The sequence below is a fragment of the Chanos chanos genome, chromosome 3 (genome assembly GCF_902362185.1).
Source record: "Chanos chanos chromosome 3, fChaCha1.1, whole genome shotgun sequence".
NCBI classification, from domain to species: Eukaryota; Metazoa; Chordata; class Actinopteri; order Gonorynchiformes; family Chanidae; genus Chanos; species Chanos chanos.
This window is the reverse complement of record NC_044497.1, coordinates 32,974,219-33,001,809: the sequence shown is the minus strand read 5'-3', so window position 1 is coordinate 33,001,809 and position 27,591 is coordinate 32,974,219. Positions and strand designations below refer to the sequence as shown.

General features: G+C 41.7%; 2 protein-coding genes across 4 annotated transcripts; one reads left to right on the top strand and one right to left on the bottom strand.

The window, feature by feature from the left end:
• Nucleotides 1-951: 951 nt before the first annotated feature.
• cables2a (Cdk5 and Abl enzyme substrate 2a) lies at nucleotides 952-9,511 on the top strand. The gene is made up of 9 exons (XM_030768699.1): nucleotides 952-1,490; nucleotides 3,438-3,524; nucleotides 5,487-5,564; nucleotides 6,060-6,165; nucleotides 6,410-6,578; nucleotides 6,680-6,777; nucleotides 7,261-7,367; nucleotides 7,673-7,877; nucleotides 9,236-9,511. The coding sequence occupies exons 1-9, from the start codon at nucleotides 952-954 to the stop codon at nucleotides 9,374-9,376; spliced, it is 1,530 nt and encodes a 509-aa protein (XP_030624559.1). The 3' UTR covers nucleotides 9,377-9,511.
• Nucleotides 9,512-11,595: 2,084 nt separating this feature from the next.
• On the bottom strand, nucleotides 11,596-27,090 carry LOC115807655 (proteasomal ubiquitin receptor ADRM1). 3 transcript variants are annotated; one of them, XM_030768755.1, is made up of 11 exons: nucleotides 27,045-27,090; nucleotides 26,326-26,535; nucleotides 26,017-26,133; nucleotides 25,625-25,748; nucleotides 25,360-25,446; nucleotides 24,921-24,999; nucleotides 24,405-24,652; nucleotides 16,471-16,479; nucleotides 12,461-12,618; nucleotides 12,163-12,265; nucleotides 11,596-11,992 (listed from the first exon to the last, which is right to left on the bottom strand). In XM_030768755.1, the coding sequence occupies exons 2-11, from the start codon at nucleotides 26,533-26,535 to the stop codon at nucleotides 11,889-11,891; spliced, it is 1,239 nt and encodes a 412-aa protein (XP_030624615.1). In that variant the 5' UTR covers nucleotides 27,045-27,090; the 3' UTR covers nucleotides 11,596-11,888. The 3 variants fall into 3 exon arrangements, with proteins under 3 accessions (XP_030624615.1, XP_030624614.1, XP_030624616.1); XM_030768754.1 differs by lacking the exon at nucleotides 16,471-16,479; XM_030768756.1 differs by lacking the exon at nucleotides 16,471-16,479 and having other exon boundaries at nucleotides 24,918-24,996.
• Nucleotides 27,091-27,591: the final 501 nt, after the last annotated feature.

Sequence of the window (27,591 nt, the reverse complement as noted above, 5' to 3'; positions counted from 1 at the left end):
TCGGCTAGAAAAAGTTGACAGTTGAATATATTGGCACAGACGTGGACGTATTGAGGTACAGAGAAACAAGATACGCAGGTATGGTCAAGTTTTAAGTTAATTTCCAGCTCCGAGTCTCAAAAATGGCATAGAAGAAGGAAACCCAGCACTGGACGGTGATGAGGTCCCAGTGAGTAATAGCCCATAACTGGTTAATTCCACATTTTTAATGGAGACACAATGTTCTCAGAAAGCTGACATTCACCTTTCCTACCCTGTCCTAACCGTTATGTAAATATACCGACTGTAGACGTGGTGAGTAAACCAGGTCTGACGTATAATTCTCAAAGAGGATATGAGGAAAGCAATTTCCCGTGTCTATCTTTTGATCGAATTTTGGATTATGACACGTAGATGTCTATGATCGCCTGGAAAAAAGGATAGGATACTGCCAGCAGGTAGCGAGTATATATTGCTACTGTAGCTTTAGATCTTAAGAACAATTCGTATTTATTGAAAAAAAAAAAACATGAGACACCTACATAAAATAATAGGTTTATCTGTTGTGTTACGTGATCCGCAGTTGTGCAAAAAAATATTTCAGCGGTGTTCTCGACCCTGAACTTTAAACTTTATATAGGTTAAAACGGAGTCTCTCAAAGTAATGAAATAAACATTTTTTAATAATTAATCGTGTATATCGTCACCAAAAATATTCAAAATACGACATCTAGTTTAACGGACTCAAAATTCCGAAAGATGCTGTAGATATACTTCCCCAGCATTCAATAAAAGAATAATTGTAACGTATTAAAGAACACAGAGAGCTGTCAGCCAATCCGCTTTGAGGAACGTTAATTTATACGCTTTTTCACATTTACGGACCAATGAGATATAAGTAGGCGTGAATTAGCCTTCACGCCGGTACACCACTGTCTCTGAGCAATCGTTTACTCACTTTCACACTTTAGAATGGCGACTGCTGCCTGCGGTCCGCACCGCGGCACAGGCAATAACACGAAACCACACAAAGAACACCTGCGAAAAAGTAAAGACTCACGTCGGAGACAGGCAGCTCTGTTGTTTCTTAACAACATCTCTTTAGACGGACGGCCGGTATTCAGTTTTAGCAATGGACTCCCTGGCCCTAGAGAAGACGAGCACCGAAGTCTGGACAAGGGACCTCAACTCGTTATCCCTCCGCTGTCTACAACGAGTAGCTACGGAACCTTCACCCAGCTGTCACCTTGTGTGAGCGGAGGCGCCTCGACTCCTTTACTTAGGACTAACACATACCCCCCTAATTTAGCCCTAACGACCGTCGGAGGGTTTAACGCTGTTGGGAGTAGCGAGATTTGCCCAGAGGGTGGAAGAGTAGATCCTTTGTCGTCCCAAGGATCCCCTCTGTCGCCGACTCCTGGACCCCAAAACATTAATTTACTTGCCAATAAATCTTCTACCATTCTCTCCGTTCAGAGTTCCAATTCAGTGCTACCGGAACCTCGTCAAAGGTATGTGTTGTCAGATTGGCTTCTTTATGTAAGCTTGTAGCAGTATTTGGGTAGCACGAGGCCACTGCCAGGCTTACATTTTTATTTTGTTGAGGTCTTATATAGGCAAACCTTTAATGGTTCAAGAGAAACTTAAATGTATTGTCCACTGAAGGAGTGATTCAGCATTCCTTTGTGCTACCAGAAACGATTGTATGGCACATTGCCAAGACTACTACGCGATTTTTGATGCCCCTTTTCTGATCAGGTATTCCAGTCATTCTGTGTGCCATTAAATGCTAGTAGCCCATCCAACAAGTAGCCAGGCTTGTCTGAGGGAGGAAAATCTAAACTCTGGAAACAGTATTGCACCTGATAGTGGCTTAAGCGTAGAATAGATTAAACTGAAGAAAAAAATAAGCTTCCGCATTGATGAAACATCGGTCGGTTTCATTTTCATATTTTGAAACGATGCCATACGGTTACACGTAAATGGAACGCAAATGTTATTTTAGATCACCGCGCCACGAACACATTGATCTTGAACTGAGTTATGAGTTGAAATCCAAATGATTATGACAGTTAAAACTAATCAGGTGCCTATCAGTTATATTTTTAGCGTTATTCGTGACTTGTAGAGATTTTATAGTCTCTTTAGCCCATTCTGCGCAGCTACTGGACATCAACAAATCACTTCTCTAATTCAGTTGAGTTAGAATAGATAGCAATATAGATAGATAAAGAATGGAGAAGATGAACGAGACGCCAATTGATGTTGAATTTATTGTGAGGAACAGTTACGCAACAACTTAAACAAACTTTTTTGTGTGGGAAAACGGTGCCCTTTCTCTCCTTCAAAAGGTTCCATTACCGTAGGCTGGTCACTACCTTCTTTGTATGAAAAGACAAACATTTTATACATGACTTCCTGATTCAGTGAGAAATCATCTTTGTTCACCTGAAAACATTTCATTACATATTTCATTAAGGGAACCTCCTCTTTTAACCGCTGAGTCAGATACACGCTATATATCCTGTCATGTTTCCCGCTGAATATACCATTGTCTTTGTATTCTTGTGTACGCGGATTAAACATAGATATCAAATTTAATTTGTATTGCTTTGCTGTTTTGCTGATTTAGAAAAAAAGTCTTATATGGCGCTGTTCTGCGTCAAACTACCCAAACACAAATATCCCACGGCTTTGAAATGCCGAACAGAAATGAAAAAAAAAAAAAAGAAATGATGAGGTGAGGAGAGGTAGGAACAGCCTATGTTCCTACCTCTCCTCACCTTACTATGAAAGTAAACTATTGTTGCATTTGGAGCCATGGCAGCAGGGAGTGTGTTTTCATAAAGAGGATCCAGATGATAACCAACCACTGCAGACTATCAGTATTTGTTGCTGTGGATACTTGACAGCAGTTTGGTTTAGGCAAGAGATGGATGGGACTGTCATGGGAGTTTAAAATCAGTTTGTTCTCAGGCTTTGCCCTTATGGTCTCTATGCTTCTCTTAACTCCCTCTCCCTAACTTGTGTCTTACTCAGAGTGAGTGACAAACATTACTTGCTTACTATGCCATGACTTTTTAAAGGAAGTGTGGAGCTGGTGTTCCTTAAGATGAAATTTTTAAATTTGTTGTGAAATGTCCATGACAGATGTATACATATTCTTCTTTTCTTTCTTTCTTTTTTTTTTTTTTTTTTGGAAAGTGGCACATCTTACAGTAATAAACATAAGAATACTTAAATTCAGTATTTCATGATTTTGGTGTCAGTCATTCAGTTTGAATCTTAACTAGCATAATAAGAAGATTAATTAACATTGTTGATGATAGTTAATCTGACAGAAAAAAAAATCAAATGTCAAATTAATTCACCCAAAAAGCAAATAAATAAATCACATTGTTCATTCATATATTCATTTTTTTTCATTCATTGAGTGCTTTATCACTGATTCTTTATAGATCACGCAACCTCTCTGGGTCTCCAAGGACATCAAAAAAGGTCCACTTCATTAAGAACATGAGGCAGTACGACACAGGTGGAAGTAGGTGAGTCAGTGAGCGTGGCACTCACCGTAACACACGGAAACATGGAAACATTCAACACAACAGACAGCACCACAAACACTGTATTTGTAGAGTTTCACAGTGGTAAATGTTGTTTGGCATTCACAATCAATACATGAAGCTGTTCGCTCTATAAAATGTGAAGTCTGAGGATTAGGTGCATTAGTGCAGTGCATTGAACAGCAGTTCCAATTAGAGGCTTAGTGATTGCCTGTCTCTGGCAAACATCAGGATGCTGCACACAGGGCTACAGACACACTGAATACCACTGTGCATTCAGACAGTGCTTTTAAAAATACAAAAGAGTGTGTCCTTTGAGTAGTGGTGTGTTAGGTAGAATGATGACAAAAGCTTAGCAACAGAACCACATTACAAAGAATGTATTGTATTAAAATAAACAAAATACATAAAGTCAAGACGAAATGTCAGTCGAGTTTCACTCTGTGACTTAAGTTATCAGTTATTCTTCAATTTCTTGTCAGAAAGCAAACACTGTGTCTCAAACATAACTTGTTACTATATGTTACCAAAATGTGATAACGTGTTGCCACACAAGTAAGATAACATGTTACCATGTGTCACCACACAACTGTGAGAAGTTTCTCCAAGTGCTGAAACCTGTGAAAGGCTCTGGATGGTTGATTTATTGCCTAGTTAGACATGCTCACCGGTTCCTTCCCTAATCTAATGATTCTGTCATAAGTAAGAGAATATCAGTTGAGTAACTCACTTAGGCCCCTTGGTGGGACGGCCGGTAGATGTTACTCCTGGGTAAAGGAACTATAACGGTGAATCGTATCAATCTGGGAGGGAACTCTAAGACCAAAGGCAAAGTCTCAAAATAGAACCCCATCTTGGCATAGACCATGAATGTGTAATTGAAGTCCAGCTTACGTAAGGGAGAGTGATTCTAGGATATCAGTCTCTCCTACTCCTTATTTTTTTTCTCATTTTCACCTTCATTTCTCTCTGTCTCACACTCACACCTCTCTCTGTTCTTCTCCCCCTTAATCCAATCCAAAGTTGACCAATAAGCAGTCACTTCACATTTTTCATCTGATTTTATTTTCAGATTTCACCCTCACCAGGTTAATTCACAAATGTCTGTTACATCATAAAAACCATACAATTAAAAAGAAAGGTCATTATCCGTCATTCTGTTATCTCCCATCCACTTACCAACCAGCTGTGCGTAATGTCTGCACTTTGGCCCTGTTGTTGCACATTGAGACTCACAAGTTGCTGACCTCTTACATGTGGCTTCTGTCGTTCACACCCAACCAATGAGACAGTGATAGCCTGGCTAAACCTAACAACCCAGACATCTGTTTAACCTGCTGTTAGTAGCTCTTTGGTACCATGTATGCATGTAGCATTTAGCGCCCTTTATTGTCATTCATGGGAACTTTTTAACAGAGCATTTTTTCATTGGAAAGGGATTGGGTCCATATTGGAAGCGAGTCTGTTCTCCTGTTCTAGTAAATAAATAATTACAGACAGACAGTCAGCAGTTTCTTTTTTTAAACCATAATGTTATAATTTAATAACCCCCCCCCCCCTTACTTCTGTGTTGTGTGAACGAGTGTTATCACGTTTGTCGGTTTTAATAACTCTGTGTGTGTATTGACTGACACTGACTTCGTGCTTCATGAATTGAGCATTTGTGTGCACAGTTCAGTTCAATATTACGCATATAGCACCATTTACAATAGACAGCGTCCCAAAGCAGCTGTACAGGGTGCAGAGCCTGAGTGCTGTTACGCTTCATGTTGTGAGGGGAAGCTGTACTAAGAGTTGCTTTAGCTGTTTGCTATGAATATGTTGCATTTGTTTGTGAGTCAGTATTGTGAGATTTGGCGTGTAGAGTGTGGTAGTGTGGACCGGTGTTGCAGTGAGGGACTGATGCCATTTGTTCTGTGTGTACTTGATGTCTGTGTCCTGCAGGATTGTGTTCATCTGTGCCAAGCGGTCTCTTTGTGCAGCTTTCTCTGTTCTGCCTTATGGAGAGAGCTTTCACATCAGGTACACATCTTCACCCCACCCCCCCCCCCCCCAACAACCTCCACCACCACCACCACCACCACCCACCACCCAATGAAAATCAGTGAATCATTTCTTCCCCTCATACATTATCCACTTTCATCATTCATACAACAAAAGGTAAATCTTATCCCTCATTTACAAGTAAATGGCCTCGCTGTGTCTCATTTGTATGGAGCCAGAATGCTTTAAACTAGTCAGCTTATCTGAGCGATTGAAAGTTTTTGGCAGACAGACAGTCTGAATGATTTGTTGACATATGGATTTCTTGTATAAATCATCTACAAGCAAGCAAATGGAGGACTTGGTGTATTCATAATTAAAAAGAGTTTCTTTTCTTTTTTTTAATTACATGTAGATTTTCTTATATAATCAGACTGTTTGTTCTCTTTGTATAAGCGGCATTTTAATCAGAAGTGTAAGAAAGTAGAAACTGATTAGTTACTTATCTCTCTTTCTCTGCCTCTCTCTCTGTAGCGACTCTAAGATAGATGCTCAAAGACAAAGACATTCATCTGGATCTGGAGGGGGTGTCGACATGATCCCAGGCCTGGAGGGAGTGGAGCTGGGAGCTTTTGGAAAAGTAAGTAGGGGCTAGGGGGGTGGTGAAGGGAGTGAATGAGTGTTTGTTTTGGTACCTTGTACACTGGTACACTGTATGTGTTTCGTGAATGTGAGTGTGTTTGCACATAGTCCTGTATGTTCATGTTTGATTGCACAATGTACAGATCAGCTGAGTCTCCTCGTGCGTGCATGCATGCTTGCGTAATGTTTGCATGTCTCTCTGTTTGTGAATGACCGTGTGTGTACATGTCTGTGTGTTACAGACCGTATCGTACGCCCAGTTCCTCCTTCCCACCAACGCTTTAGTGAGGCAGAAGAGCTGTGGCCAGCCGGACACCAATGCGGCACAGACCCCTATGTCTCGTAACCGTAACAGCGGACAGAGGAACTACACTCCAGCACGTCTCAATAACCCTCTCGCACAGGACATGGGTATGCTACCAACACATTCACCTCCATTTAACTTATAGCTGTAGTATGTTTAACTGTGTTTATTAGGCAGTGTGTTTAATGATTCATACATTTCCATCTAGGTGGGGATGATGTGTCGGACTATGACCCTAATTTACTCAGTGACCCCCAGTGGCCCTGTGGTAAACACAAGAGAGTATTGATCTTCGCCTCATATGTGGTGAGTGCTGCACTGATTGTCTTCCAAACATTTCTCACATACCTCCCGCAGATCTAATGATAAAACCTAAAGCATTTGAACTGGGCGAGTTAAGAACGGACTACGTCAAGTGTCGTGACTGAATCTTTGAGAACAGTCTACATCACACAGCATGACTGAATCTTAACTTCATCAACTGAATCAATTCATGATTCACCTCTGCTCACATCATACCATGTGAGTCAAGCACATGACTCAGGAAGAAAAAGCTGCTGAAATGCTAGAGGCACGTCATATACTATAGATCATAACCGATGCAATAAACCAAGTGAGTCTGAAAGAGCACAGTTCACAGCCATTCAGAACTTTCTCAGCGAGGCATAAAAAGATGTCTACCAAGCTAAAACTCTTCACAGTGTTATAGCCATAACTTATCTGCCCTTTTCAAGAAAAGACTAAAGTGCTCACAGATAGCTCTTGAACAGCTTTCCCTTTCTGTTCCAGACTACAGTGATTGAGTATGTCAAACCATCTGACCTGAAGAAGGACATGAACGAGACTTTCAGGGAGAAGTTTCCTCATATTAAACTCACCCTCAGCAAGATCAGAAGGTACAACCAAGAGACGTGAACCAAAGATGCAATCATATGTGTGGATTATGTCTTTTTATTGTGTTAAACACCGTACAAATAGATTTAAAGTTTCATTTCACACCAGAGCATCTTTTTTCAGGTTATGACTTTCAGACAGTGAATCAAACTAAGACAAGCACTGCTGGTTGTTTTGTGTGATCAATGTAATTGAATGATTGATTCAAATTTTAAACTACAAAATGTTGGTTGACGTGTTATCACTTGATAAAAGGAAAATTCCCCCAACCTAACCAAAGATAAACTCTACTCTCATCATCACTCAGCTTGAAACGGGAGATGCGTGCAGTCAGTGAGGAGTGTGGACTACAGCCGGTTACTATAGCAATGGCCTACGTGTACTTTGAGAAGCTGGTTCTTCAGGGTCGACTGAACAAGCACAACCGCAAACTTGTGTCTGCTGCCTGCGTTTTACTCGCTGCCAAGATCAGCAGTGATCTGAAGAAACAGGAGGTCAAGCAGCTTATTGACGTAAGTTACAGGTCTCATCCAACCTAAAACAGGAGGAAATCACTGTCTCCTGCTGAAGCAGATGAGAAGAAATCACATTAAGGAGTGAGCAGATCTAAATAGAGCTTCTCTCTACATAGAACAAACTTATAATTATTCAGTAGAATGAGATGAAGGAGAATAGAACCTATCAAAGTACAGTCAAGTCCCTGTACCTTTGTACATTTCACATAATTGTGTAAAGGTTGATATATGTTTGATATCTTTATCAAACTAAAATCAACACTCTCAGAATGCTAATAATTTAAAAAAGCATTTTGCATGGTAATCTTAAAATGTCAAATACGGTCATCTAACTTTATGGTTAAGTGTATAATTAACTGTTGGGCCCTAGAAGTGTTAAATGCTTAGATTGTATATTCTCATATCTAAAAATGTTAAAAAAAATCAGTCCCAAGCTTTCTCTGTGCCTTTTTGTGCATTTCTTATGTATGCAACAAGTGGTTGGAATCTTGTCTGTGCCACACAGCCTCCTGTGGCCTGGACTCAGGACAAATTGGCGATGCACTCTGGTTGGGTATGTTGGCCAGGGTTTTTTTAAATGGCCTGCGTGGTTGTGGGTAGAGTGAGTGGATAGCTCTCTGCTCTAAGGGCCTTACATTGTCTGGTTACACTTTACATGACTGGGTGTGACAGAGAGCACATGGTAGCCTAGCTCACCCTGCCTGGGGTAACAGTCAGCTGTAGGGAATACATAAGGTATAGCTGATACATGTGTATTCCACAGTGAAAGAAAAAATTTAAATTTAAATTTGGTCAAATTTAAGCCAAACTATGGGAATCAGGAGGATGCTCAGGTTTGCTTTCAGTGATTAAATTAGCTTAAATTGTCTATACATTGAATGTACATAAATTGTCCATAAATGGATTAAATCAGCATATAGCATCTATACATAAATTGTCTGTTGTACCCTTCTCCATTTTTGGTAAGAACAGGACAGTGTTACTGGTTCCTTTTACTGTTTTGGATCAGTGATTAGATTCATGGTCCTAGCCCTCTGTCCCGTTCATCTCCAAAGGGGTCTGTCTGTGGAAAGAATTTAGTAGAAGTAGTAGTACTGTATTTGTCATGCACACACTGAGCAGTGACATGCAACCTTTAACCCATTCTAATACGAGTGAGCACGTGCGCACACGCACACATACACACACACACACACACACACACACACACAATGAGCTAGGAGCAGTTTATAGTGTGTCCTGTTTGTCCTTTCTTTTTAACTTGTTTACTTCCTTCTCTCTCCCTTGATCTGTCCTTCCCCTCTCTCTATCTCTTTCAATTTCCTCCTCCTATCTGTTTATCTGACCTTGAATAGAAGCTGGAGGAGCGTTTCCGGATAAATCGACGGGAGCTAATACCCTTAGAGTTCACCGTTCTGGTCGCCTTGGAGATGGCACTGTACCTCCCAGACAGCAAGGTCATGCCACACTATCGCAGGCTGGTGCAGCAAGTCTAGACCAAGAGAGCACTCAAGTACTGCTCCAAGACAAGACATGCTGTTGTCAGTACTTTGTGGAATATTGTTTTAGCTGTGTCAGCCCTTCTTCTGTTTTTATTATGAGTGCATAAGCACAATTCTTCTGTCTTCCATTTCTCATAATCCCAACAGAGAACTGACAAAAAAAAAATGTTTTGTTGATCATTTAGTCTCAGAAAACTGGGAGTAGATATACCAGCTACCAAATTGTTTAAGACAGTTTTTATTTATATTTTCAAAAGGGAATGAGCTTTATTTTGTCATAATTTTTTTTATTTATCTAGAATTTATTAAATTAAAACTTCCTTCATCGCTCGTTCACTCATTTTATTTATGCAACTTTGTATTTTGTGCAGTGTGTGATACATACGTAACTTATAATAGATGACTGTATATTTTTTAATGAGTGGAGGGAGGTGATATGTGACATTTGGCCACAGATCCAACCAGGTGCTCTATGTTAGAGATGACATTTAACAAGCACGTTAATGGTGCTGCCCTCTTCTCTTTCCATCCCCTCCCTTGGCCTTATCTGAGGTCTGCCCCCGCCCCTCCACTCACTCTCTCTCGGTGTGTTTGTCTGTAGTACACTGACAGTTAACCTTAAACTTTGTGATGGTATTCTACAGTGTCATTGTTTCGGTGTATATATAGTGTATATATATGATGTTGATTGTACAAATGTATTGAGCATTGCTTTATTTGAGAAAGTATAATTGTAATGAGTTCAGAAAATGTTTTACTGTGCTTAAATGTTGAACATATGCTGATATTTGATTCACAACACACCCACCCCCCCCCCCCCCCCCCCCAAAGTTTTCTAGCATATAGACATGTTACGTTTTATGATGTTAACAATCAGTATTATAGTGCTGTATTGAAATGTAGCATAACAGTGAAAACCTTAAACAAAGAGCATTTTGTGGACAGTCTGTGAATAAGTCCTCTGTGGTTTGGGCATGTGGTCCGACCTCATGACTTTCAAGGTCTAATACGGCCTTCCATTGATTCGGCGCCTCTGTTATGTGTTTGACAGAAAAAGAGATATTATTTCTGTCACACAGTGCCCTTTTATGTCTCTGTTGTATTGTCCTGTGTAGAATCTGGAGTCCTGTATCTTTGTCAAAGTATCTGTGTATGGCGTTTATAGAATTTCCTTTAACATTTTGTTGAGCATTTTTTTGGGATACTGTTGCTGTGTATGGAATAAGTAAAGTTGTAAGGGGTTGTTACGGAATGTTGCTATGGTGCCAGCATTTTGAACAGGCCACTATCACTTTTTGTCCTTTTAGCATATCCATTATTACAGTAGGAAAGAATTTGCAGTTGAGGCACCTCTGTGACAGTATATACACTTGCCTATATTACCCATACAGCACCGGGCAACCAGGTGAGGATTGCAATAAGGACTTTTTGATGGCAAATATTATGTCAATCATTTTTCTACTCTCAGGAAACATCACAGATCTTAACATTTTGATAAAAAATTGAGGTGATGTGGAACTGCTCTCTGAATGGCAAAGTTCCTATGATTGTTTGTGTATAATGTGAAGGAAGAAGGTGAACCAATTCAAGTACTAGGGCACAATCATATTCAGTGTGGCCTAGTTCTTTATTTTCAACATCTAGCCTCTCATTAGCGTACACTGTGAGCATGGCAGCATGAAGTGCCTAGAGAATGTCGTTGATCAGGCTTGTTAAGCTGCTATTGTCTCTTTGTCTGAGGGGCAAATTTATAAATGGCCGCGATGACTGATAAACACTCCAAAGTCTGAAGAGTCAGAAGCTAAGCGGAGAAATGCACTGGACCTTTATGGCATGTCACGTTCTATACTGTCACTTCAAATGGAGAAGCTAAGCCTGGTCATAAAACCAATCATTTTTTGCAGTTGTTACCAGTGAGAAACATTAGTCTTGATGGTATGTAGGCTTTGAGGTGGTCCTGGGAAATGAGATGTCAGATCCATTCTGCATAAGCTGTCTGTTCTTTGTGTTTATGTACCTCTGTGATATTTTTGAAAAAGAGACATATTTTTCATAATTTCTTATTTTGAAGGTACTTTGTTAAAAAAGGTGAATTGGTAGTTTGAAGATTGTACCAATCTAATGTATTTTGTGCTGGTGTGGATTCCTTACAGTTTTATAATTTTGATTTTTGAAATGAGAAACTTCAAAAATATATTTTCTGACTGTTGAACTGTAACAGATGTCAGTTGTTTATTCATTCTTACTAGAAAAATGTTAACTTGCAAACACTGAGCACATTCAAACATTACTGCTCACTGACTACCATACATTGTAGTTCTCACTAAGTGACCACCAAAGTTTGTTTGACATACAATTGTAAGACCACTTACTTGAAACAAGCACTGAACAAGTGTAAAGAGAAATACTAGGGATTAACCAACATGACATGTTGACATGGTGACCAATCTGGAAGCCCTAAACTACCATTACAAAGGGAAGTAGAAGCACAGCACAGGATGGGAGTCTAATCCAGACTCATGTCCTCCTCATCATCTTTCTTGTCTTCTGGTTCACCCTCTTGCTCTGATTTGCCTTCATTCTCCATTGCCTTAGCAAATGCTTCAACATCTAAAGAGGAGTGAGAGTTTGATTACAAGCCTGTTAACACATGAGGCTAGACAGTTCCACAATGTGTGAAGCTTTAAAAAACGCAAGTCAGTAAACATCTCTTTGTCTGTGAACAGACTTCTGATTCAATATCAAGTGTATATACACACACACACAAAGAGAACACAAACCTCCTTTATTGGCAGCATCCACAGCCTCTGTTGGCAAGCCGAACTGATTCATTAGCGGGCCTAGCTGCCCAGACGCCAGAGCACTGCTAAACATGCTCATAGCCTAAAGAGAAAAAGAAAGCAACAGTCTACTTGTACAGATGCCAAATCAAATCTAATTTTCATAAACCAGTATTACTCGAGGTAAATGCATGGTTTCCATTATTTCAAGTGCATAATTTATAATTCATAATACAACTGATGAAAAAAAAAAAAAAACATCGGTGCTTTGGGGGGAAAAAATGCAGGGCACACCAACCTGTTGAAACTGTGGTGAGCTGAGTGTATTATGGAGTTCATCAGTACTTTGTAATAGGGATTCTCCAGACGGGAGGTACGGAAGTAGCCTCTGCTGGACCTCCGCATTGGCAAGAATTGGCGCCATGACTTCTGGTGTTAAAACACTGGCCAGATCAACTGCATGACACAATGACAAAAGATAGAACAGCTATATTTATAGAACAATCATGCTTGCGCACACATTTTTTAAAATAATTTTACTATTCTAAAATACATTTGTTATGTCTCTGAAAATTAGGGGTCGACTCATTATTGGATTCGATATTCAGCATTTTTATGATCATTGGAATCGTCTTTTTTTTTTTTTATCTGATTGCTGGTAAAATAATTTAAAAATGCGCTACCTTGGCTCTAATGCAGCCACCTCTCTGTACTGTCACCACTCTGTGGACTTGAGCAATGTCTTGCCCACAGCACTATCTGATAGGCTATTACTCGTGACGTGCAACCAATCAACTCTGAGGCTACTATGCCACAGACAGGCACAGAGGAACGCAGTAGGTCAGCAAGAAGGGTCTATCTGCAATCTCTCAGACTACAATGAAAATGCCTGAATAATGCACTTTGTTGCAGTGATTATATAGTTAACTATAACGAGATAATAGAATTTATTTATGTAGCAATAAATCTATCTTTGACTACTGTTGGTGCCAGTGCAATTGGAACTTATTTTAGCTACCATATTGCGAACGTAACATTACTCACCCATATGAGTTGTTTTTTTTGGATGGATGAGATGGGAGAAAGTGGAGAAAAGAAAGATCTCCCAGAAAGGGCTGTGGGAGATGGAGACATTCAGAGCGAGCTTCACCATCAAGGCTACCTATGATGTCCTGCCATCTCAAGTTTCAAGTTTCAGTTTATTTAAAGCCCAATATCACTGTTCACAGTCTCAAAGGACTTTAAATGACCACAGGATTACAACGACCAAAGCAGGGTGGCACCCCCTGACTTAATCCTCATAGTGGGCAAGAAAAAAACTCCTCAAAAAACCCGGATAGGGAAAAAATCTCCCAAGAATCTCAGCCAGTGGTACGGAGAGGACCCCACATGCTCCCTCTGCCTGACTCCTGCAATACTAAAACACATCCTGGTGGGCTGCAAGACCAACTTCGCTCAAGGCCAACAAACCTGGTGGTACAACCAAGTGCTACAGTATCTCACAGCAGTGCTGGAAATCGGTGGATGAGTGTCAACGCCCTTCTGCCCCTTTGATCTTGCTGGCCGGCAACAACATTTGTCTGGGAAGGTGAGGGTCTAGCCAGACTCGCCACTTCAAGACCAGACACTGGGCGGCTAGACAGGGCACGTGATTGGAGGATCCTCCAGAGTCACGGCAATTCATTTTTGTCCACTCTAGTGCACATTACGTTTTTGCTTGTATCTCCCATACTATACATGTCACTCTATTAAGTCCTGACATCACATGTGGGGCAGGGGGGGTGACCGTGCCAACTTCCTCTTCCTGTCTTTTCAAAATGGCTGCCATCACAACAAGCACATTTTATGGAAAAAAGAAAGGTAAGCATGATATTCATATTTAAATTTTTTTTAATATTTTGATTGTTTCAAGTAAGTAAACTACTCAGGAATAGTTGAGTGAGTCTTCAGAGCTGAGCTTATTTATTTTCATATGAAAAACAGCTAATTTATAAATGTAATCTGTAGTAGACGCTAGGGCTGCAACAGTAACCGCATCACTGCCATACAATGGTATTAGGAGGTATACTGCAGTGTTGAGGCAGTCACCGCCATAACAGCTTTTTTTTACCTCTTATCTGAGAGTGCTGCCATCCATAGCTTTTGGCTTGGGCTGTGGCCTTGTCTACATGTATCCAGACTTTTTTTGAAAACTCACTTTTTTCAGTTTTGAAAAGGATCACATCCATAGGCGCTTTCGCACCGGAGGAACTTTTCATAGTTCTTAGAACTGTTGGAGAAAGTACCCCCTTTTTGGCGTGTTCGCACCGCAGGAACTTAGAACGATTTTAGTTCTAAGAACGCCGTTTTGAGGGGCTTTTTTAGCCCCTACTCCAGGGTAGGTACTTTTGCAGCACAATAGGAACCTTGTGACGTAGGTGTACAGCCATTGGTCCAGACGCAGGTATACGATGATTGCAACCGCCATTTTTAAAGATCCGTGCAAAATATAAAGTCTTAGAACGTATTTCATTTAGCTTTTGATATTCATGTCTCAAAATGTCTGGAATTGTAGGAGGGGGCACATGGTTTTTATGTTTTATTTTACCGGTATTTTATATCCCCCAACAATGACCATTTTGCAACGTCCAATGTATATTTGTACATTGAAGAGGTACCGTACACTCCGCTTCGGTAGGTGCTTGTGTGTCCGCTTGTGTGGCTGTGATCCGCATTTTAACCTAAAATAAGAATGTGTTTATCCAGCTTACGATTTTAGGGCTGCGGCGGGGAAAAAGGAAAAAAAAAAAAAAAAACATGATGCCGCGAGCAAGGGTAAGGCACAAGCGCTATGCTAGCACCCGAAAAGTACTATGCCCATCAAGTCATTCACTGCTACTGCGGTGGTAAATGCATAAATGAATTCGGAAATTATTTTCTGCATTGGACTGGGTCTATCGCCATACAGTTTTATTTTCGTTAATGAGAAGGCAGTTATAGGTTATCTAATGTGCAATCAATATTTCTGTCATTCAAATTCAATAAAACTCATTGCGTATACTGTAGTCTAGTTTGTCGATTTCTTTTGCCGCAGTAATGGTTCTTTTTTCCTTTTGGAGGTATTTAAAAGGTCTTAAAAGTCATTAAATTTGTACTTCAAAATGTGCAGCTATCCTGGTTAGTCATAAACAACAGCTCTTAGCTGCTATACTGTCGGCCGGCTTACGTCACTTCAGCGTTCCTACTGGCGGTGCGAAAGCAAACAGAAAAAAGGCCCTAGAATGAATGTAGTTCTAGGGGAAGCTCCACAGGGGGTATTTCCTATCGAATTAGACCCTAGAACTGTTCGGTGCGAAAGCGCCTCATGGTACAGGCATTGCTTTCTTGGTCTCTCCAAACGAGAACGAGAAAACGATTCTAAAATGCCCTGACCTCTGCACTGAGCATATATATATATATAACATTTAGCAAGTGAACCCTCTGGTTGACTGACTAATCAAATCAGCTGAGAGGACTGACACTGAGGAGAAGCAGATTGCGAGTCTGGTGTTGAAAACTAGTGAGTAATTACAACTGTCAACAAATAATGTTATGGAGGAAAATATTCAGTGTATGATAACCCCTGTCTATACCCATGTTCATTAATAATATGTACATATTGCATTCAAATATGAATATGACATGTAACATGTAACTAAGTGGCCGTGTCCCTAGTGATTGCAACGAATCCTCATAACTGCACATCATGGCAACATTAGCAGACAAGACAGACAGCTTCATGCAGAAACAGTCTTTTTAATTATCTTTATTTTTAACTCCTTTCAGCTCATATTAGGCTTCCACACAGCAAAACACGTCGTGAAGCAAGTCACGTAGCTCAAAAGTTCAAAGGTCTATAGTAGTCTATTTGCCCTGACCAGGGCCGCTAAGAGAGTTTTTCCACCGCTCTGGCCCCGATCACGTTCATGTAACATGTAAACAACAACCCGTGTTGATGTAGACATTAAAAGATGTATGGGCAACCATTTATCATAAACATGTTTTCATGCTACATGTAGCCTTTAGCCTCTGCCATCTTTGTCAGACTTTTTTACTCCCGTCTCTCTAGAGAACATCACATACCAAGGGTAAGATGGCGCCGGTGATGATGGCTGATTGGGCGTTCTCCTAAACTTTGCTTTTTTCTTATCCTTTTAGTGTTATTTTCTAGTCTTTTCCCCACTTGTCGTGCGCTAATCACGTACGGTAGACAGCCTGTGCTGGACATCAGTCAAAACCCACAATCTAGCTCGTTACCATCAGATTTTCCTTCTGTTGGATTTAATTTACCTTGGTTACCTGGGCAGAAGCGTCGCTGCCGGAGGAAAAGGGGGAAAAGAGTCCTGACTGGAGTCCTGGTCAGGCTGAGGAACAGACAACACCATTCCCTGCTCCCTAGCGTACTCCTAGCAAACGTTCAATCCTTGGACAACAAACTGGATGAGCTAAGGAGCAGACTTGCCTTCCATCAGGACATTAAAGACTGCAACGTCTTTCTTTTCACGGAGACTTGGCTGGATCCCTCAGTCCCTGACTTGGCCACTCTACCTGAGGGTCTCTCCATTTATCGCCGGGACAGGACAATGGAGTCAGGTAAAGGGAAGGGCAGTGGCGTTTGTATCATGGTAAACAATCGGTGGTGTGTGGATGTACACACAATATCGACGGGGTGCTCTCCTGATCTGGAATACCTCATGATCAAATGCAGACCCTTTTATCTGCCCAGAGAGTTTACAGCGGTGTTTTTCACCGCTGTTTATATCCCCCCACACGTCGACACCACTTGGGTGCTGGATGCACTGTATGGAATTATCAAGTAGCAAGAAACCCTGCACCCAGAGGCTGCTTTCATAGTGGCTGGAGACTTTAACAAAGCCAATCTGAAAAGAGTTCTGCTGAAATATCACCAACACGTGGTGTAAACACCTTGGATCATGCTTACTCTCCAGTCAAGCCTACAAAGCCCTCCCTCACCCAGCCTTCGGCAAATCAGATCACACCTCGGTCCTGCTGCTGCCAGCCTATAGGCAGAAACTGAAGTGTGAGCAGCCCGTGACGCGCACAGTGCAACGTTGGTCAGACCAATCAGACGACGTCCTGTGGCACTGCTTCCGCACCACGGACTGGGATGTTTTCCGGATTGCGTCTAACAACAATATCAACGAGTACACTGAGCACATAACAGGCTACATAAACAAATGCATCGACAACGTTGTACTGCGGATAACTGTACGGACTTATCCCAATCAAAAACGGTGGGTTAACGGTGAAGTTTGTTCGGTGCTTAGAGCACGGACAGCAGCCTTTCACTCCAGAGACCCAGATGCATACAGGAAAGCCCGGTACATGCTCAGAAGGACAATAAAAACGGCAAAATGTCAATACAGGGAAAAGGTGGAGGCATGTTACAGTGGCTCCAACACCAAACACATGTGGAGTGGACTAAGAACCATCACAGACTTCAAAGGAAAGGGCTACAGCATGGGGGAGGTGTCTGTTTCTCTTCCAGAGGAGCTGAACTCCTTCTATGCTTGCTTTGAGAACAACACCAAACCAGCTCTACTGTTAGAACAGGACAACTGCCCACTTCAGATATCTCAGGCAGACGTGTGTAAATCTTTCAGAAAGGTAAACACATGTAAAGCTCCTGGTCCTGACAATATCCCGGGCCGCGCTCTCAAAGCATGTGCATATGAACTGGCAGATGTCTTCATGCTTTCCCTGAAACAGTCCCCTTATGTTTCAAGAAGACCACCATCATTCCAGTCCCGAAGAAAACAAACGTGAGTTGCCTTAACAACTACCGCCCAATAGCACTCACCTCCATCGTGATGAAGTGTTTTGAACGTATAGTCAAAACTCACATTACATCCTCCCTGCCCACCACACTGGACCCACTCCAGTTTGCCTACAGGCCAAACAGGTCCAGAGATGATGCGATAGTACTTGCACTGCACACCACCCTCTCACACCTGGATCGAAAAAACACCTACGTGCGGATGCTGTTCACTGACTACAGCTCCGCCTTTAACACTGTAGTGCCGTCCAGATTTGTCACGAAGCTCCAAGACCTGTGCATCAGCCCCTCCCTGTGCAGCTGGATCATGGACTTCCTGACAGGCATACCCCAGGCAGCAAGGATCGTCAGTGTCACCTCCTCCACATTAACACTCAGCACTGGTGCCCCTCAGGGACGTGTGCTCAGCCCCCTGCTGTTCTCCCTGTTCACCCACGACTGCTTGGCATCACAAAGCTCCAACACTGCCATCAAGTTCACCGATGACACCACCATCATCGACTGCATCACTGACGGTGACGAGTCTGCTTACAGAGCTGAGGTGAGAGCCCTGACATTGTGGTGTCAGGACAATAACCTCCTGCTCAATGTCAGCAAGACCAAGGAGCTGATCGTGGACTACAGGAGACTGCAGGGAGAGGGACACACCTCCATCCACATCGGGGGAACAGCAGTGGAGAGGGTCAGCAGCTTCAGATTCCTGGGGATTAACATCAGCGAGGATCTAAGCTGGTCACATCATACAGGAGTGGTCGTGAAAGCAGCAAGACAGCAGCTCTTCTTCCTCCGACGACTGAGAAGGTCCAGGATGGACCCCAGGATACTCATCAACTTCTACAGGTGTACCATAGAGAGTATCCTGACTGGCAGCATCACGGCCTGGTATGGCAGCTGCACCGCTCACGACCGCAAAGCTCTGCAGAGGGTGGTCAGAGCAGCACAGCACATCACCAGGACTGAGCTGCCAGCCATTCAGGACCTCTACAGCCAGTGCTGCAGGAGGAAGGCACAGCGGATCCTCGCTGACCCCAGCCATCCCAACCATAGACTGTTCACGCTCCTGCCATCTGGCAAATGGTACAGGAGCATCCGGACCCGTACCAGCAGGTTCAGAGACAGCTTTTTCCCCCCAAGCAATCAGACTTCTGAACAACTGACATTGTCTATGCTGTTACACATGCACTTTAAAATTGTTTCACTCAGGACTACATCTACTGCACATTCTTATATTCTCATTTCTATATTCCTATACTCTTATATTTTTATATTTCTACATTTCTTTCCTCTATCTATTTATTGCACATGTACATATATATTCCTTTTTTATATATCTCCTTATATTACCTTTATATTTACCTTATTGTCCTTTTATTATTATCTACTACTACATTGTGCAAGTTGAGTTTCATTACTGATAATGATGTCCACATTGTTATCTAGTAAATGACAATAAAACTTGAAACTACCAAACAGATCACACGCTGAACCGACTGGTTCTCGCCTTGGTTCTTATTTGCATAAAGTTGGGGATATTGGGATCTCAATTTCAGTTGCTTTGCTGGATGTACTGGATTTCGCCCAATCAAAGCACATTTCGTCCCCCGTACAACCTGAATGAGAGCGAAGCGAAATTCGCTGCAATGGAAGCATAACGTGGGACAAGTAAAGTCAAACGAATGAGTAATTAAACACAGGGGAGTCTGGTTGCGGTATTACCACAAACCACAAAGTGGCATTCTTCTAATACTGCGGTAAGGAAATTTCTATACCGCAACAGCCCTAGTGGATGTCAGGAATTTGTACTTATGTTTGTTTCACATTTTTTAGTAGACAGCTCTATGACAAAGGCAGAGAGGATTCTTAACAGAATCACTGAGGGAGATTCAGACATAGATCTATCAGAGGATGAGAGTCCAGTGAGAGAGGATGATAAGACAGGAGAGAGTGAAAGCTCAGAGGACTTGAGGAGGACCCAGATGAGGTGGACCAAGACGCAGAGCTCGTTGAAGTGTGCTGTCATCCTCTATGGGCCAAAACCAACACATAGGGTTCTGAGGTTTTTAATCAGTGCAGAAATGGACAGATAACCTACAGAGATGTGTTCCAGGAAACAGATCCCAACATTTTGTTTTTGAACCTAATGAAACAATTAATGAGGAAAAAATTCAAATTCATTAGAAGGATGGACGTATGAAACTGGGCACAAAAGTGTTCAGGTTAACTATCCCTTTAACATTTTTATGACATGTTAATTGTGCCAAATTATTGAGTGTGCATTGATTTTCTCCTAAGGTTCATGCCTGTGTTGGAAGAATACAGAATTACACCAGATGATGCTGCCCTAAGCCATACAGACTGAAGCCCACTGCAATACTTCCAGCAGTATATTGATGAGAAACTAATTTGGGATCTGTCTGTGTTCGCCAACCAGCACATGGTACAGGATTCAGGCTGTAGCTTGAACACAACTAGGGTTGAGTATTGTTTGGGTTTTTTCCGATACCGGCGCTAAAACGATACTTCCAAAATGTTGCCAGCGCCTAAACGGTGCCTGAACTGAAACTTTAAAAAAAAAAAAAGCACAAAACGAACGTCAATGTTATTAAAGAATGGCTTTTTGTTAACTTCAAATTGAACTATATATTAAGTTAACACCTTAAATGTATAAATATAAGTAAATACAAAACACTTAACAAATTTACATACCAAATTCACATAATAAATAAAACCTAACCCGACTACAATAATTTAACACTAAATAACAGCTACAGTAATAACAACAGGAAAATAAATTGTGTTGGAATTCCTCGTATTCTACAAACTCCAGCTTCAAACTTAAGCAGTTTTTTTGCAGAAACACTATCATATTTGATAATTGGGCATATCCTTCTGCTTTCAAGTGTATCCCGTCGCCAGATGCTTCAATAATTTCAAGTGTATCCCGTCGCCAGATGCTTCAATAATTTTGATGTGTTCCCCCCTTTTCATGCAATTGTTTTTAAACATTTGCTGCACGTCCTGGTGTTGGAATCCTTTCGAGTGAAATACAGCCATACTTTAGACCGTTTATCTTTAGGCACTGTAACCGTGTTTAACCTTTTGACGCCCAAGTTCTTTGAAACGGCAACGGTCCCCTCAGAGTTTTTGTGCACATGAGTTGCCAACATTCTAAAATTAAGTTTCGTTTCAATTAAATTCCATTAAATTCCTTAAATTTAACGAGAATAAATTTGATTTCCGTAAATTTAACGGGAACAAATTTGATTTCCGTGAAGCTAAATACCGTTGCGAGTGCTTATGTTAACCCTCTAACGTCAATATTAACCACTGGGCGCAGCCATGTTTAGCTACTGGCTAATGTGACCCCGCAGTAATACTTCTTTTGCCTGTAGTGTCTGTTTCGGAGCACTAGAGGGCAAATATCAACAGCTCGGGAATTTAAGAGGCACTGAAATGAGGCATCAAAATCTGCGTTGTGACTCGGTCTGGCAGATACCGATTGGATGGGAACCAGTGCCGTATTGGCATTGGGTTTCGGTACCCAAACCTAAACACAATTCCAGAAGAGATCTTTTTAGGAATCTCAGTGTATATGGTATGCCTTGGATATCCAAGAATGAAAATGTACTGGGCTGCCAAAACAAGAGTCTCGAGTATAACTGACTCCATGACACGAAATTGTTTTAACAAGATCAGATCTTTGCTGAAAGTGGTCAATGATTTGGATGTGCCAGAGGATGAGAAGAAAAAGGATCTGCTTTGGAAAGTAAGACCACTCCTGAAGAGAGTTCTCCAGGGTTGCCTCATCCTACCTAGGCCAGCAAAAGTCTGCACAGATGAACAAATGGTTCCCTTCACAAGCTGGGGTCCAGTTCGTCAATATGTTCCCAGCAAATCCAACAGGATTAAAGGTATTCATTCTCACAATTCCGAGTGGTCTTGTGTTGGACTTTGAGACCTGCCACGGAAAGAACACCTTCATTCAAAACCAGCAGATGGGAATATGTACAAATGCAGCCCTGCATTTGACCGAGACGGCTCCCAGAGGAACACTGGTGCAGTCTGACCAGTATTTTACCACCATCAATCTTCTGGACACTCTCCTGGAAAGGGGCCTGCCTGCTACAGGAACAATTAAGAAGATTCAAATTCCAAAAGATTGCCACTTCACTGCTGACAAGGCCCTGAGCAAAAGAGGAAGAGGGTCATCAGAAATGATTGTACGGATACCTGAAACTGCACTCACCAAGTGGATGGACAACAAGCCTGTTGTCATGGCAGTGTCCAAAACAACACTTTTCCCCCACTGGTCCCCAGGCCAGTAGGTCAGAGTTTTACTGGCCCCTTCTATATTTTTACTGGCCCGGGAAAAAAAATGAACAGTTTTCCATAAAAACTTTTCCATAAAGCTGTTCATTTATAAATCGTATACACATTGTAAAATCATTGGCGGAGCAAACTCCACAAGCTGAAGCGGCATTTACCTGCACCACATCCAGTATTTCTGTAATGGAACAGTTTGCCAACCTTCATCTTTGACAATCACCAAACTGACAATCACCAAAAACGATGTCTGCTTCTCTTAAAAGGCCTTTCGGGGGTTGTTTGTTACTACATGGGTGAGTTCACAACACCGCATCTCGTCCAATATTTTCATATCAGGACAAGTCGTCAAGCGTTATCCCTGACTTAATCACGATCACATGCTCAGCTACTACAGAATGTCCAGCTACACCAAGAGGTGGGCTATTCGTACCATGCCTCACTTCACTGATTTGGCCATCACCATTTCATGGATTTAATACCACCAATATAGACAGGCCCTATAACAACCTGCAAAGAAAACCTCCCAAAACCTGAAGTTCACACTCCTCTTGGCTGAGGAACCGATATTCCAGGCACAGGTATGTCAACAAGATGACTCTAACTCAAGTGACCAACAATTCTCTCTGGAAATCAAGAAAAGGAAGGCCCATCTAGATGAGAGAATAAGGAAATACGGTGCAATCCATTTGCCCCAAATGCTTCCAGATGCAGAATGCCTGGATGCAAAAGCAAATCCTTTGTTAGATGCATAAAGTGCAGCATGTTCCTCTGTGCCTCCAAAAAGTCAGAATGCTACATGAAATACCATTCAGACTAATGAAGAAATCACAAAAGGTGCAGGTGAAATGTTGTAGATTTTCCATTCTTTTGTATTAACTTCATTTGCATTTGTTTTTTTATGTGGTATTGTATTTTACTGGATGATTCCAGTAGATCTTTCCATGTACATACTCCGCATTTAAATGTTTCATGCTTAAGAACAATGAAATCCTGTTGTCCACTATAGTGAACATGTTGTAAAATTTGAATAAAATTAAGTTTTAACATTTTTTTCTTTGTAATGTGTTTTTCTTTTTTACCATCCCAACACTTCATTTATGTCAAAAAAATCAAAATTAAAAAACATTATATGGTGGAAGACCTAGGCCAGAGGCTCTGTTTCCCAGCTGAAATTGCGTCAACCAACCTCAGACCAGACCTTGTGCTATGGTTGGCCTCACTCCATCTCGTTTACATCATTGAGCTTACAATGCCCTAGGAGGACGCATTGGAGGAGGCCTACAAGCGCAAGAAGCTGAGGTATGCTAAGCTTTCAGAGGATGCGCAACAACATGGCTGGAAAGCAAAGGTCCGCCTGGTCAAAGTAGGCTGAGGAGGGTTTGTAGCCACATCAACATCAATGCTACTTCAGGAGATGGGAATGTGAGGAAAGGCCCACCAACATGCAATCAAAGACCTCTCCAGAGCTGCTGAAAAGGGTAGCCAGGGGCTGAGGATGAAGAGTGAGTAAATGGCATCTAGGGGGTGAGCCCATTCACTGCTGAACCCTGTGGAGGTGTCGTGGGCCCATCAGCATACATCGGGGAAAGAGGGCACCCACTTAATGACCCAGAAGATGCCATCACTCACTTGACCATCCTGCAGAGTCTAGGCAGTGGATATTAACATCTAGTCCTACATAACAGACTTATTTATTTTTTTAAATTTACAGTTAACTTCATGAGAAATACTGCTGGGAGCTTCTTGCACTTTTTGTTTTAAAATAATGTTGAAAAGTTCTCTTTTAGTTAAACATGCTTAAAGGCATTTCAACAAGGTTTTGTGTCAGAGTTTGTGTTATTCTAAATTTTGATGCCAAGATTTTCATTTTTACTACAAATGTATATCCGTTCCAAATATCAGTTATCGGTCTCCTTCATTACTAATAATCAGTATCGGTATCGGCCCTGAAAAAAACATATCGGTCGACCCCTACTGAAAATAGCTTAGTCCTAATCTTCTCACATCTTTGCCCACAAACAGAAAGGGCTCATAAAGCATGTAGTGGAGAAAGAATAAGCGGTGTGTGGCTCTGTGCTGCAGGGCTAATGCGTCCCCTCACCTCCCTGGCCTGCTGCAGGCACGTTCATATTGGCTAGGATACTCTGTAGATCACTCAGCTGGATAGGCTGGGTGGGGCTGGTGGTTCCAGTAGAGAGGACGGGACCTGCAGGTGTTGTGGGCGTGACTGTGGGTGAAGTTGCTGTAGGAATAGAAGGGGTTGTGGGTGTGGTTGGAACCTGAGAGGAGCCGAGCCGTGTGGCAGCAGAGGTGGATGAGGGAGTAACAGCAGTGGACTGGCTCCGAGAACTGAAGAGGGTGTGAAAGATGCAGAATGCGTCAGACAGCTCACGTCAGTGAAATTGGGAATAAATGTTGAATATAAGGTAAAATGTAATTAATACTCTTGTCAAATGTAATTAAGAAAACTAACAACTAAAATGTAAGGAAAACCAAAAGTTTGGCTAGTTAAACTTTTTGTTCCAACTCAGTTCAACCAAAACCATGAAATTAACCATGGAAAAGCAGGTTACTACCTCTGATTCCTTTCTAAGAAAGCCTATTCAGTGAACACTACCTGGAGGAGGAGCTAGAGGCTGGGGCTCCACTTCCCAGGAGACTGGCTAGACCTGGTCCTGCCAATGCCCCCAGACCTCCTGCAGAGAGAGAACACATTAACCATACACTCAGTCACAATGGATCAATGAGAGGTGGCATAACCATCACTACCTAGCAACATCACTATACGCAGAACAGTAATTCTGAGAATACCTGTTGTGTACTCACAACAAATGGAGCTATAGTGTTATGCAAACAACTGGGAGCCAAGCTTTGAGCTAAAAATAGACCGATAAAACAGCTGATAAAATTCATTGAAATACATGACCACAAACCATTCTATGATGATATTCTTTATATTCTTTTCTACAGGAAGTTAGACCTAAAGTGTTTCTCTGAACGGGCATCCACACAGGGTGAAGATGTATAAAAAGCTGTCTTAAAAGACAGTCACTCACCCAGTCCCCCAAGTCCAGTGGGTCCAATCAGCTGCATGAGTTGGTTATGACTCATATTTCCCAGGAGGTTTTGCAAGCCACCCTCACCTTGGCAATAACATAACATAACATTCAATAAACTGGTGTTGGTGCAGACATTGGTGCTATGTGTCATGCCACTCACACAACATCTGTGAGTGTTCATGTTCTAGAAAAGATCAAATGTGTCACCGAAAGACAACCAGTGTGCAGAGAAGAGAAATGGAGGAATGGTGTGTATCAATACCTCCGAGAGCAGAGAGTTCATGTCCACCACTTCCTCCACTCCCTAGGGCACCAGGTATGGGTGGGTTGTTGAGGTACTCATTCACTTTCCGACAATGCTCTTCATCTTTATCGGTCTTGGGTTCCTAAAAAAGCACAGACCCAAGAGCATAAGGAGAATGCTGGCACTTTTTGCCCTCATTCCCCCCGTACCCCCATGTGACTTATCACACTGCTATGAAGTGACAAAATGAAGGTGTGATAGAGTTTGTATCGGATTACAAAATTTAAAAAAAGAGACTTGCAACCATCAAGTAAGAATGTTTTTTTTCTTCAGTTATGAAACCGAGCCACTGAAGCAAGAATGACATGGTTATAAGGTAACGCTCAAACTGTTTTGGATTTAACTCATACCTGCATCCAGAAGAATAGTCTTTTGGAACCAGCTTTGAATTTGAGCACATATACGCGACCTGTAGTGCACTGGTTTACTCTCTTGAACTCACAATCTTCTGGGAATATGATAAGATCCTATGGGAAAAATGCAATGTCAACATCTACAGCTGAGCACCACAGACTGAACCAACATTCAAAAACTGAAAGCAGTCCAAACAATAGACTCTGGTTTGGACTCTAGACTTAATGGTGAGAATACACAAAAAATTACACAATTCAGCTTTAAGAAAAACAGTTTACTGAAAATATAGGAGGTCAGATACTAACATCCTCCACATTCCCAGTCGTTCTGTCCTTCCAGCAGAAATGGATGAGGGAGTCATCAGTCTGCTGGATGTAGACTTGACCCTTGCGCTTGTCTGGTGTCACAGTGCTGCCTTTAAGTGTCATCTTTCCGGCGCGGAACTCCACCAAGTATTTGCTGGATGAGCCTCGAGACCCCGATACCAAACTCGGGAAAAGCGCCCCAGACGACATCTGTGACGTTGATATGAGAAACGGTTCATTCTGGCTGCATCTACGATTAGTACTAATCACAGAGCTACGTTTCATAAAACGCTGATTAATAGCCTAAGCCCGTGCCGCACTCCGAATGGAGCTTTAAATGTCATTTAGTCTAGGACTAGTGTTAATCTTTCTCCAACATATCGTCCCATTGTGTGGCATCAAATTACCTCCAGAAATAGTAGTACTTCTGAAAAGGCACAGTGTTAAGGAGGTTATTTCAAACAGCTACAGGCTCAGAATGAAACAAAATTACAGACACCGTTAGACAGCCAGACTGATATGAAAAAGTATTGCCCATTGCCAGCTGTCTCAATTTAAAGAACTTGATAACATTAGCAAGCTAATTACTTTAAGTCTGCCTCTGAAATATAATGCTTTTTCATTGGAGCGTCATCATAATGATGTTACACATAGAGTTCCCAAGGTAGATGGTGAACCATAAAACTGGAAATAAGGCACGTAAAGTACGATAAACTTACGTTTCAGTTTATGAGTGGAATGCAGAGAATATTAAGTCGCCGTCAGGTAAACGCTAACGTGTTGAGACGGAAGTTCCGCCTATTGGATATGGAGGAAAGATTTGATAGGTCCACATTACATTCTCTGTGGCTGATTGGATGCGTTGACAGTTGTGTTTCAAGCTAACAGGGGCCGAACCATATTTGTATACCGTTTGCGTACATTACTCTGGTTGGCCAAAGAGTATGTCAATCTAGGTTTAAAAGTTTGGTTGCCAAACAGAGTGAAGTTTGGTTGCCAAAAAGGCCGCATAATAAGTAGGTCATGATTAATGGTGCCAAGCGGAACTTGACGTTATTTCTAAGATTAATAACACAGAAATACTGCAAAATATTTACCATCACCACCATAACCAATAAGTACAACACTTTGAGACAATAATTATTTGGCTACTTATAGGATTGTTGTTATTATTGTGACGTTTACACTTAATTCTCAGCGCAGCATTTCAGTAAAAAACGAACATGTCTGCTATGTAAAATAACGGTACTATGTGACATATTGCTC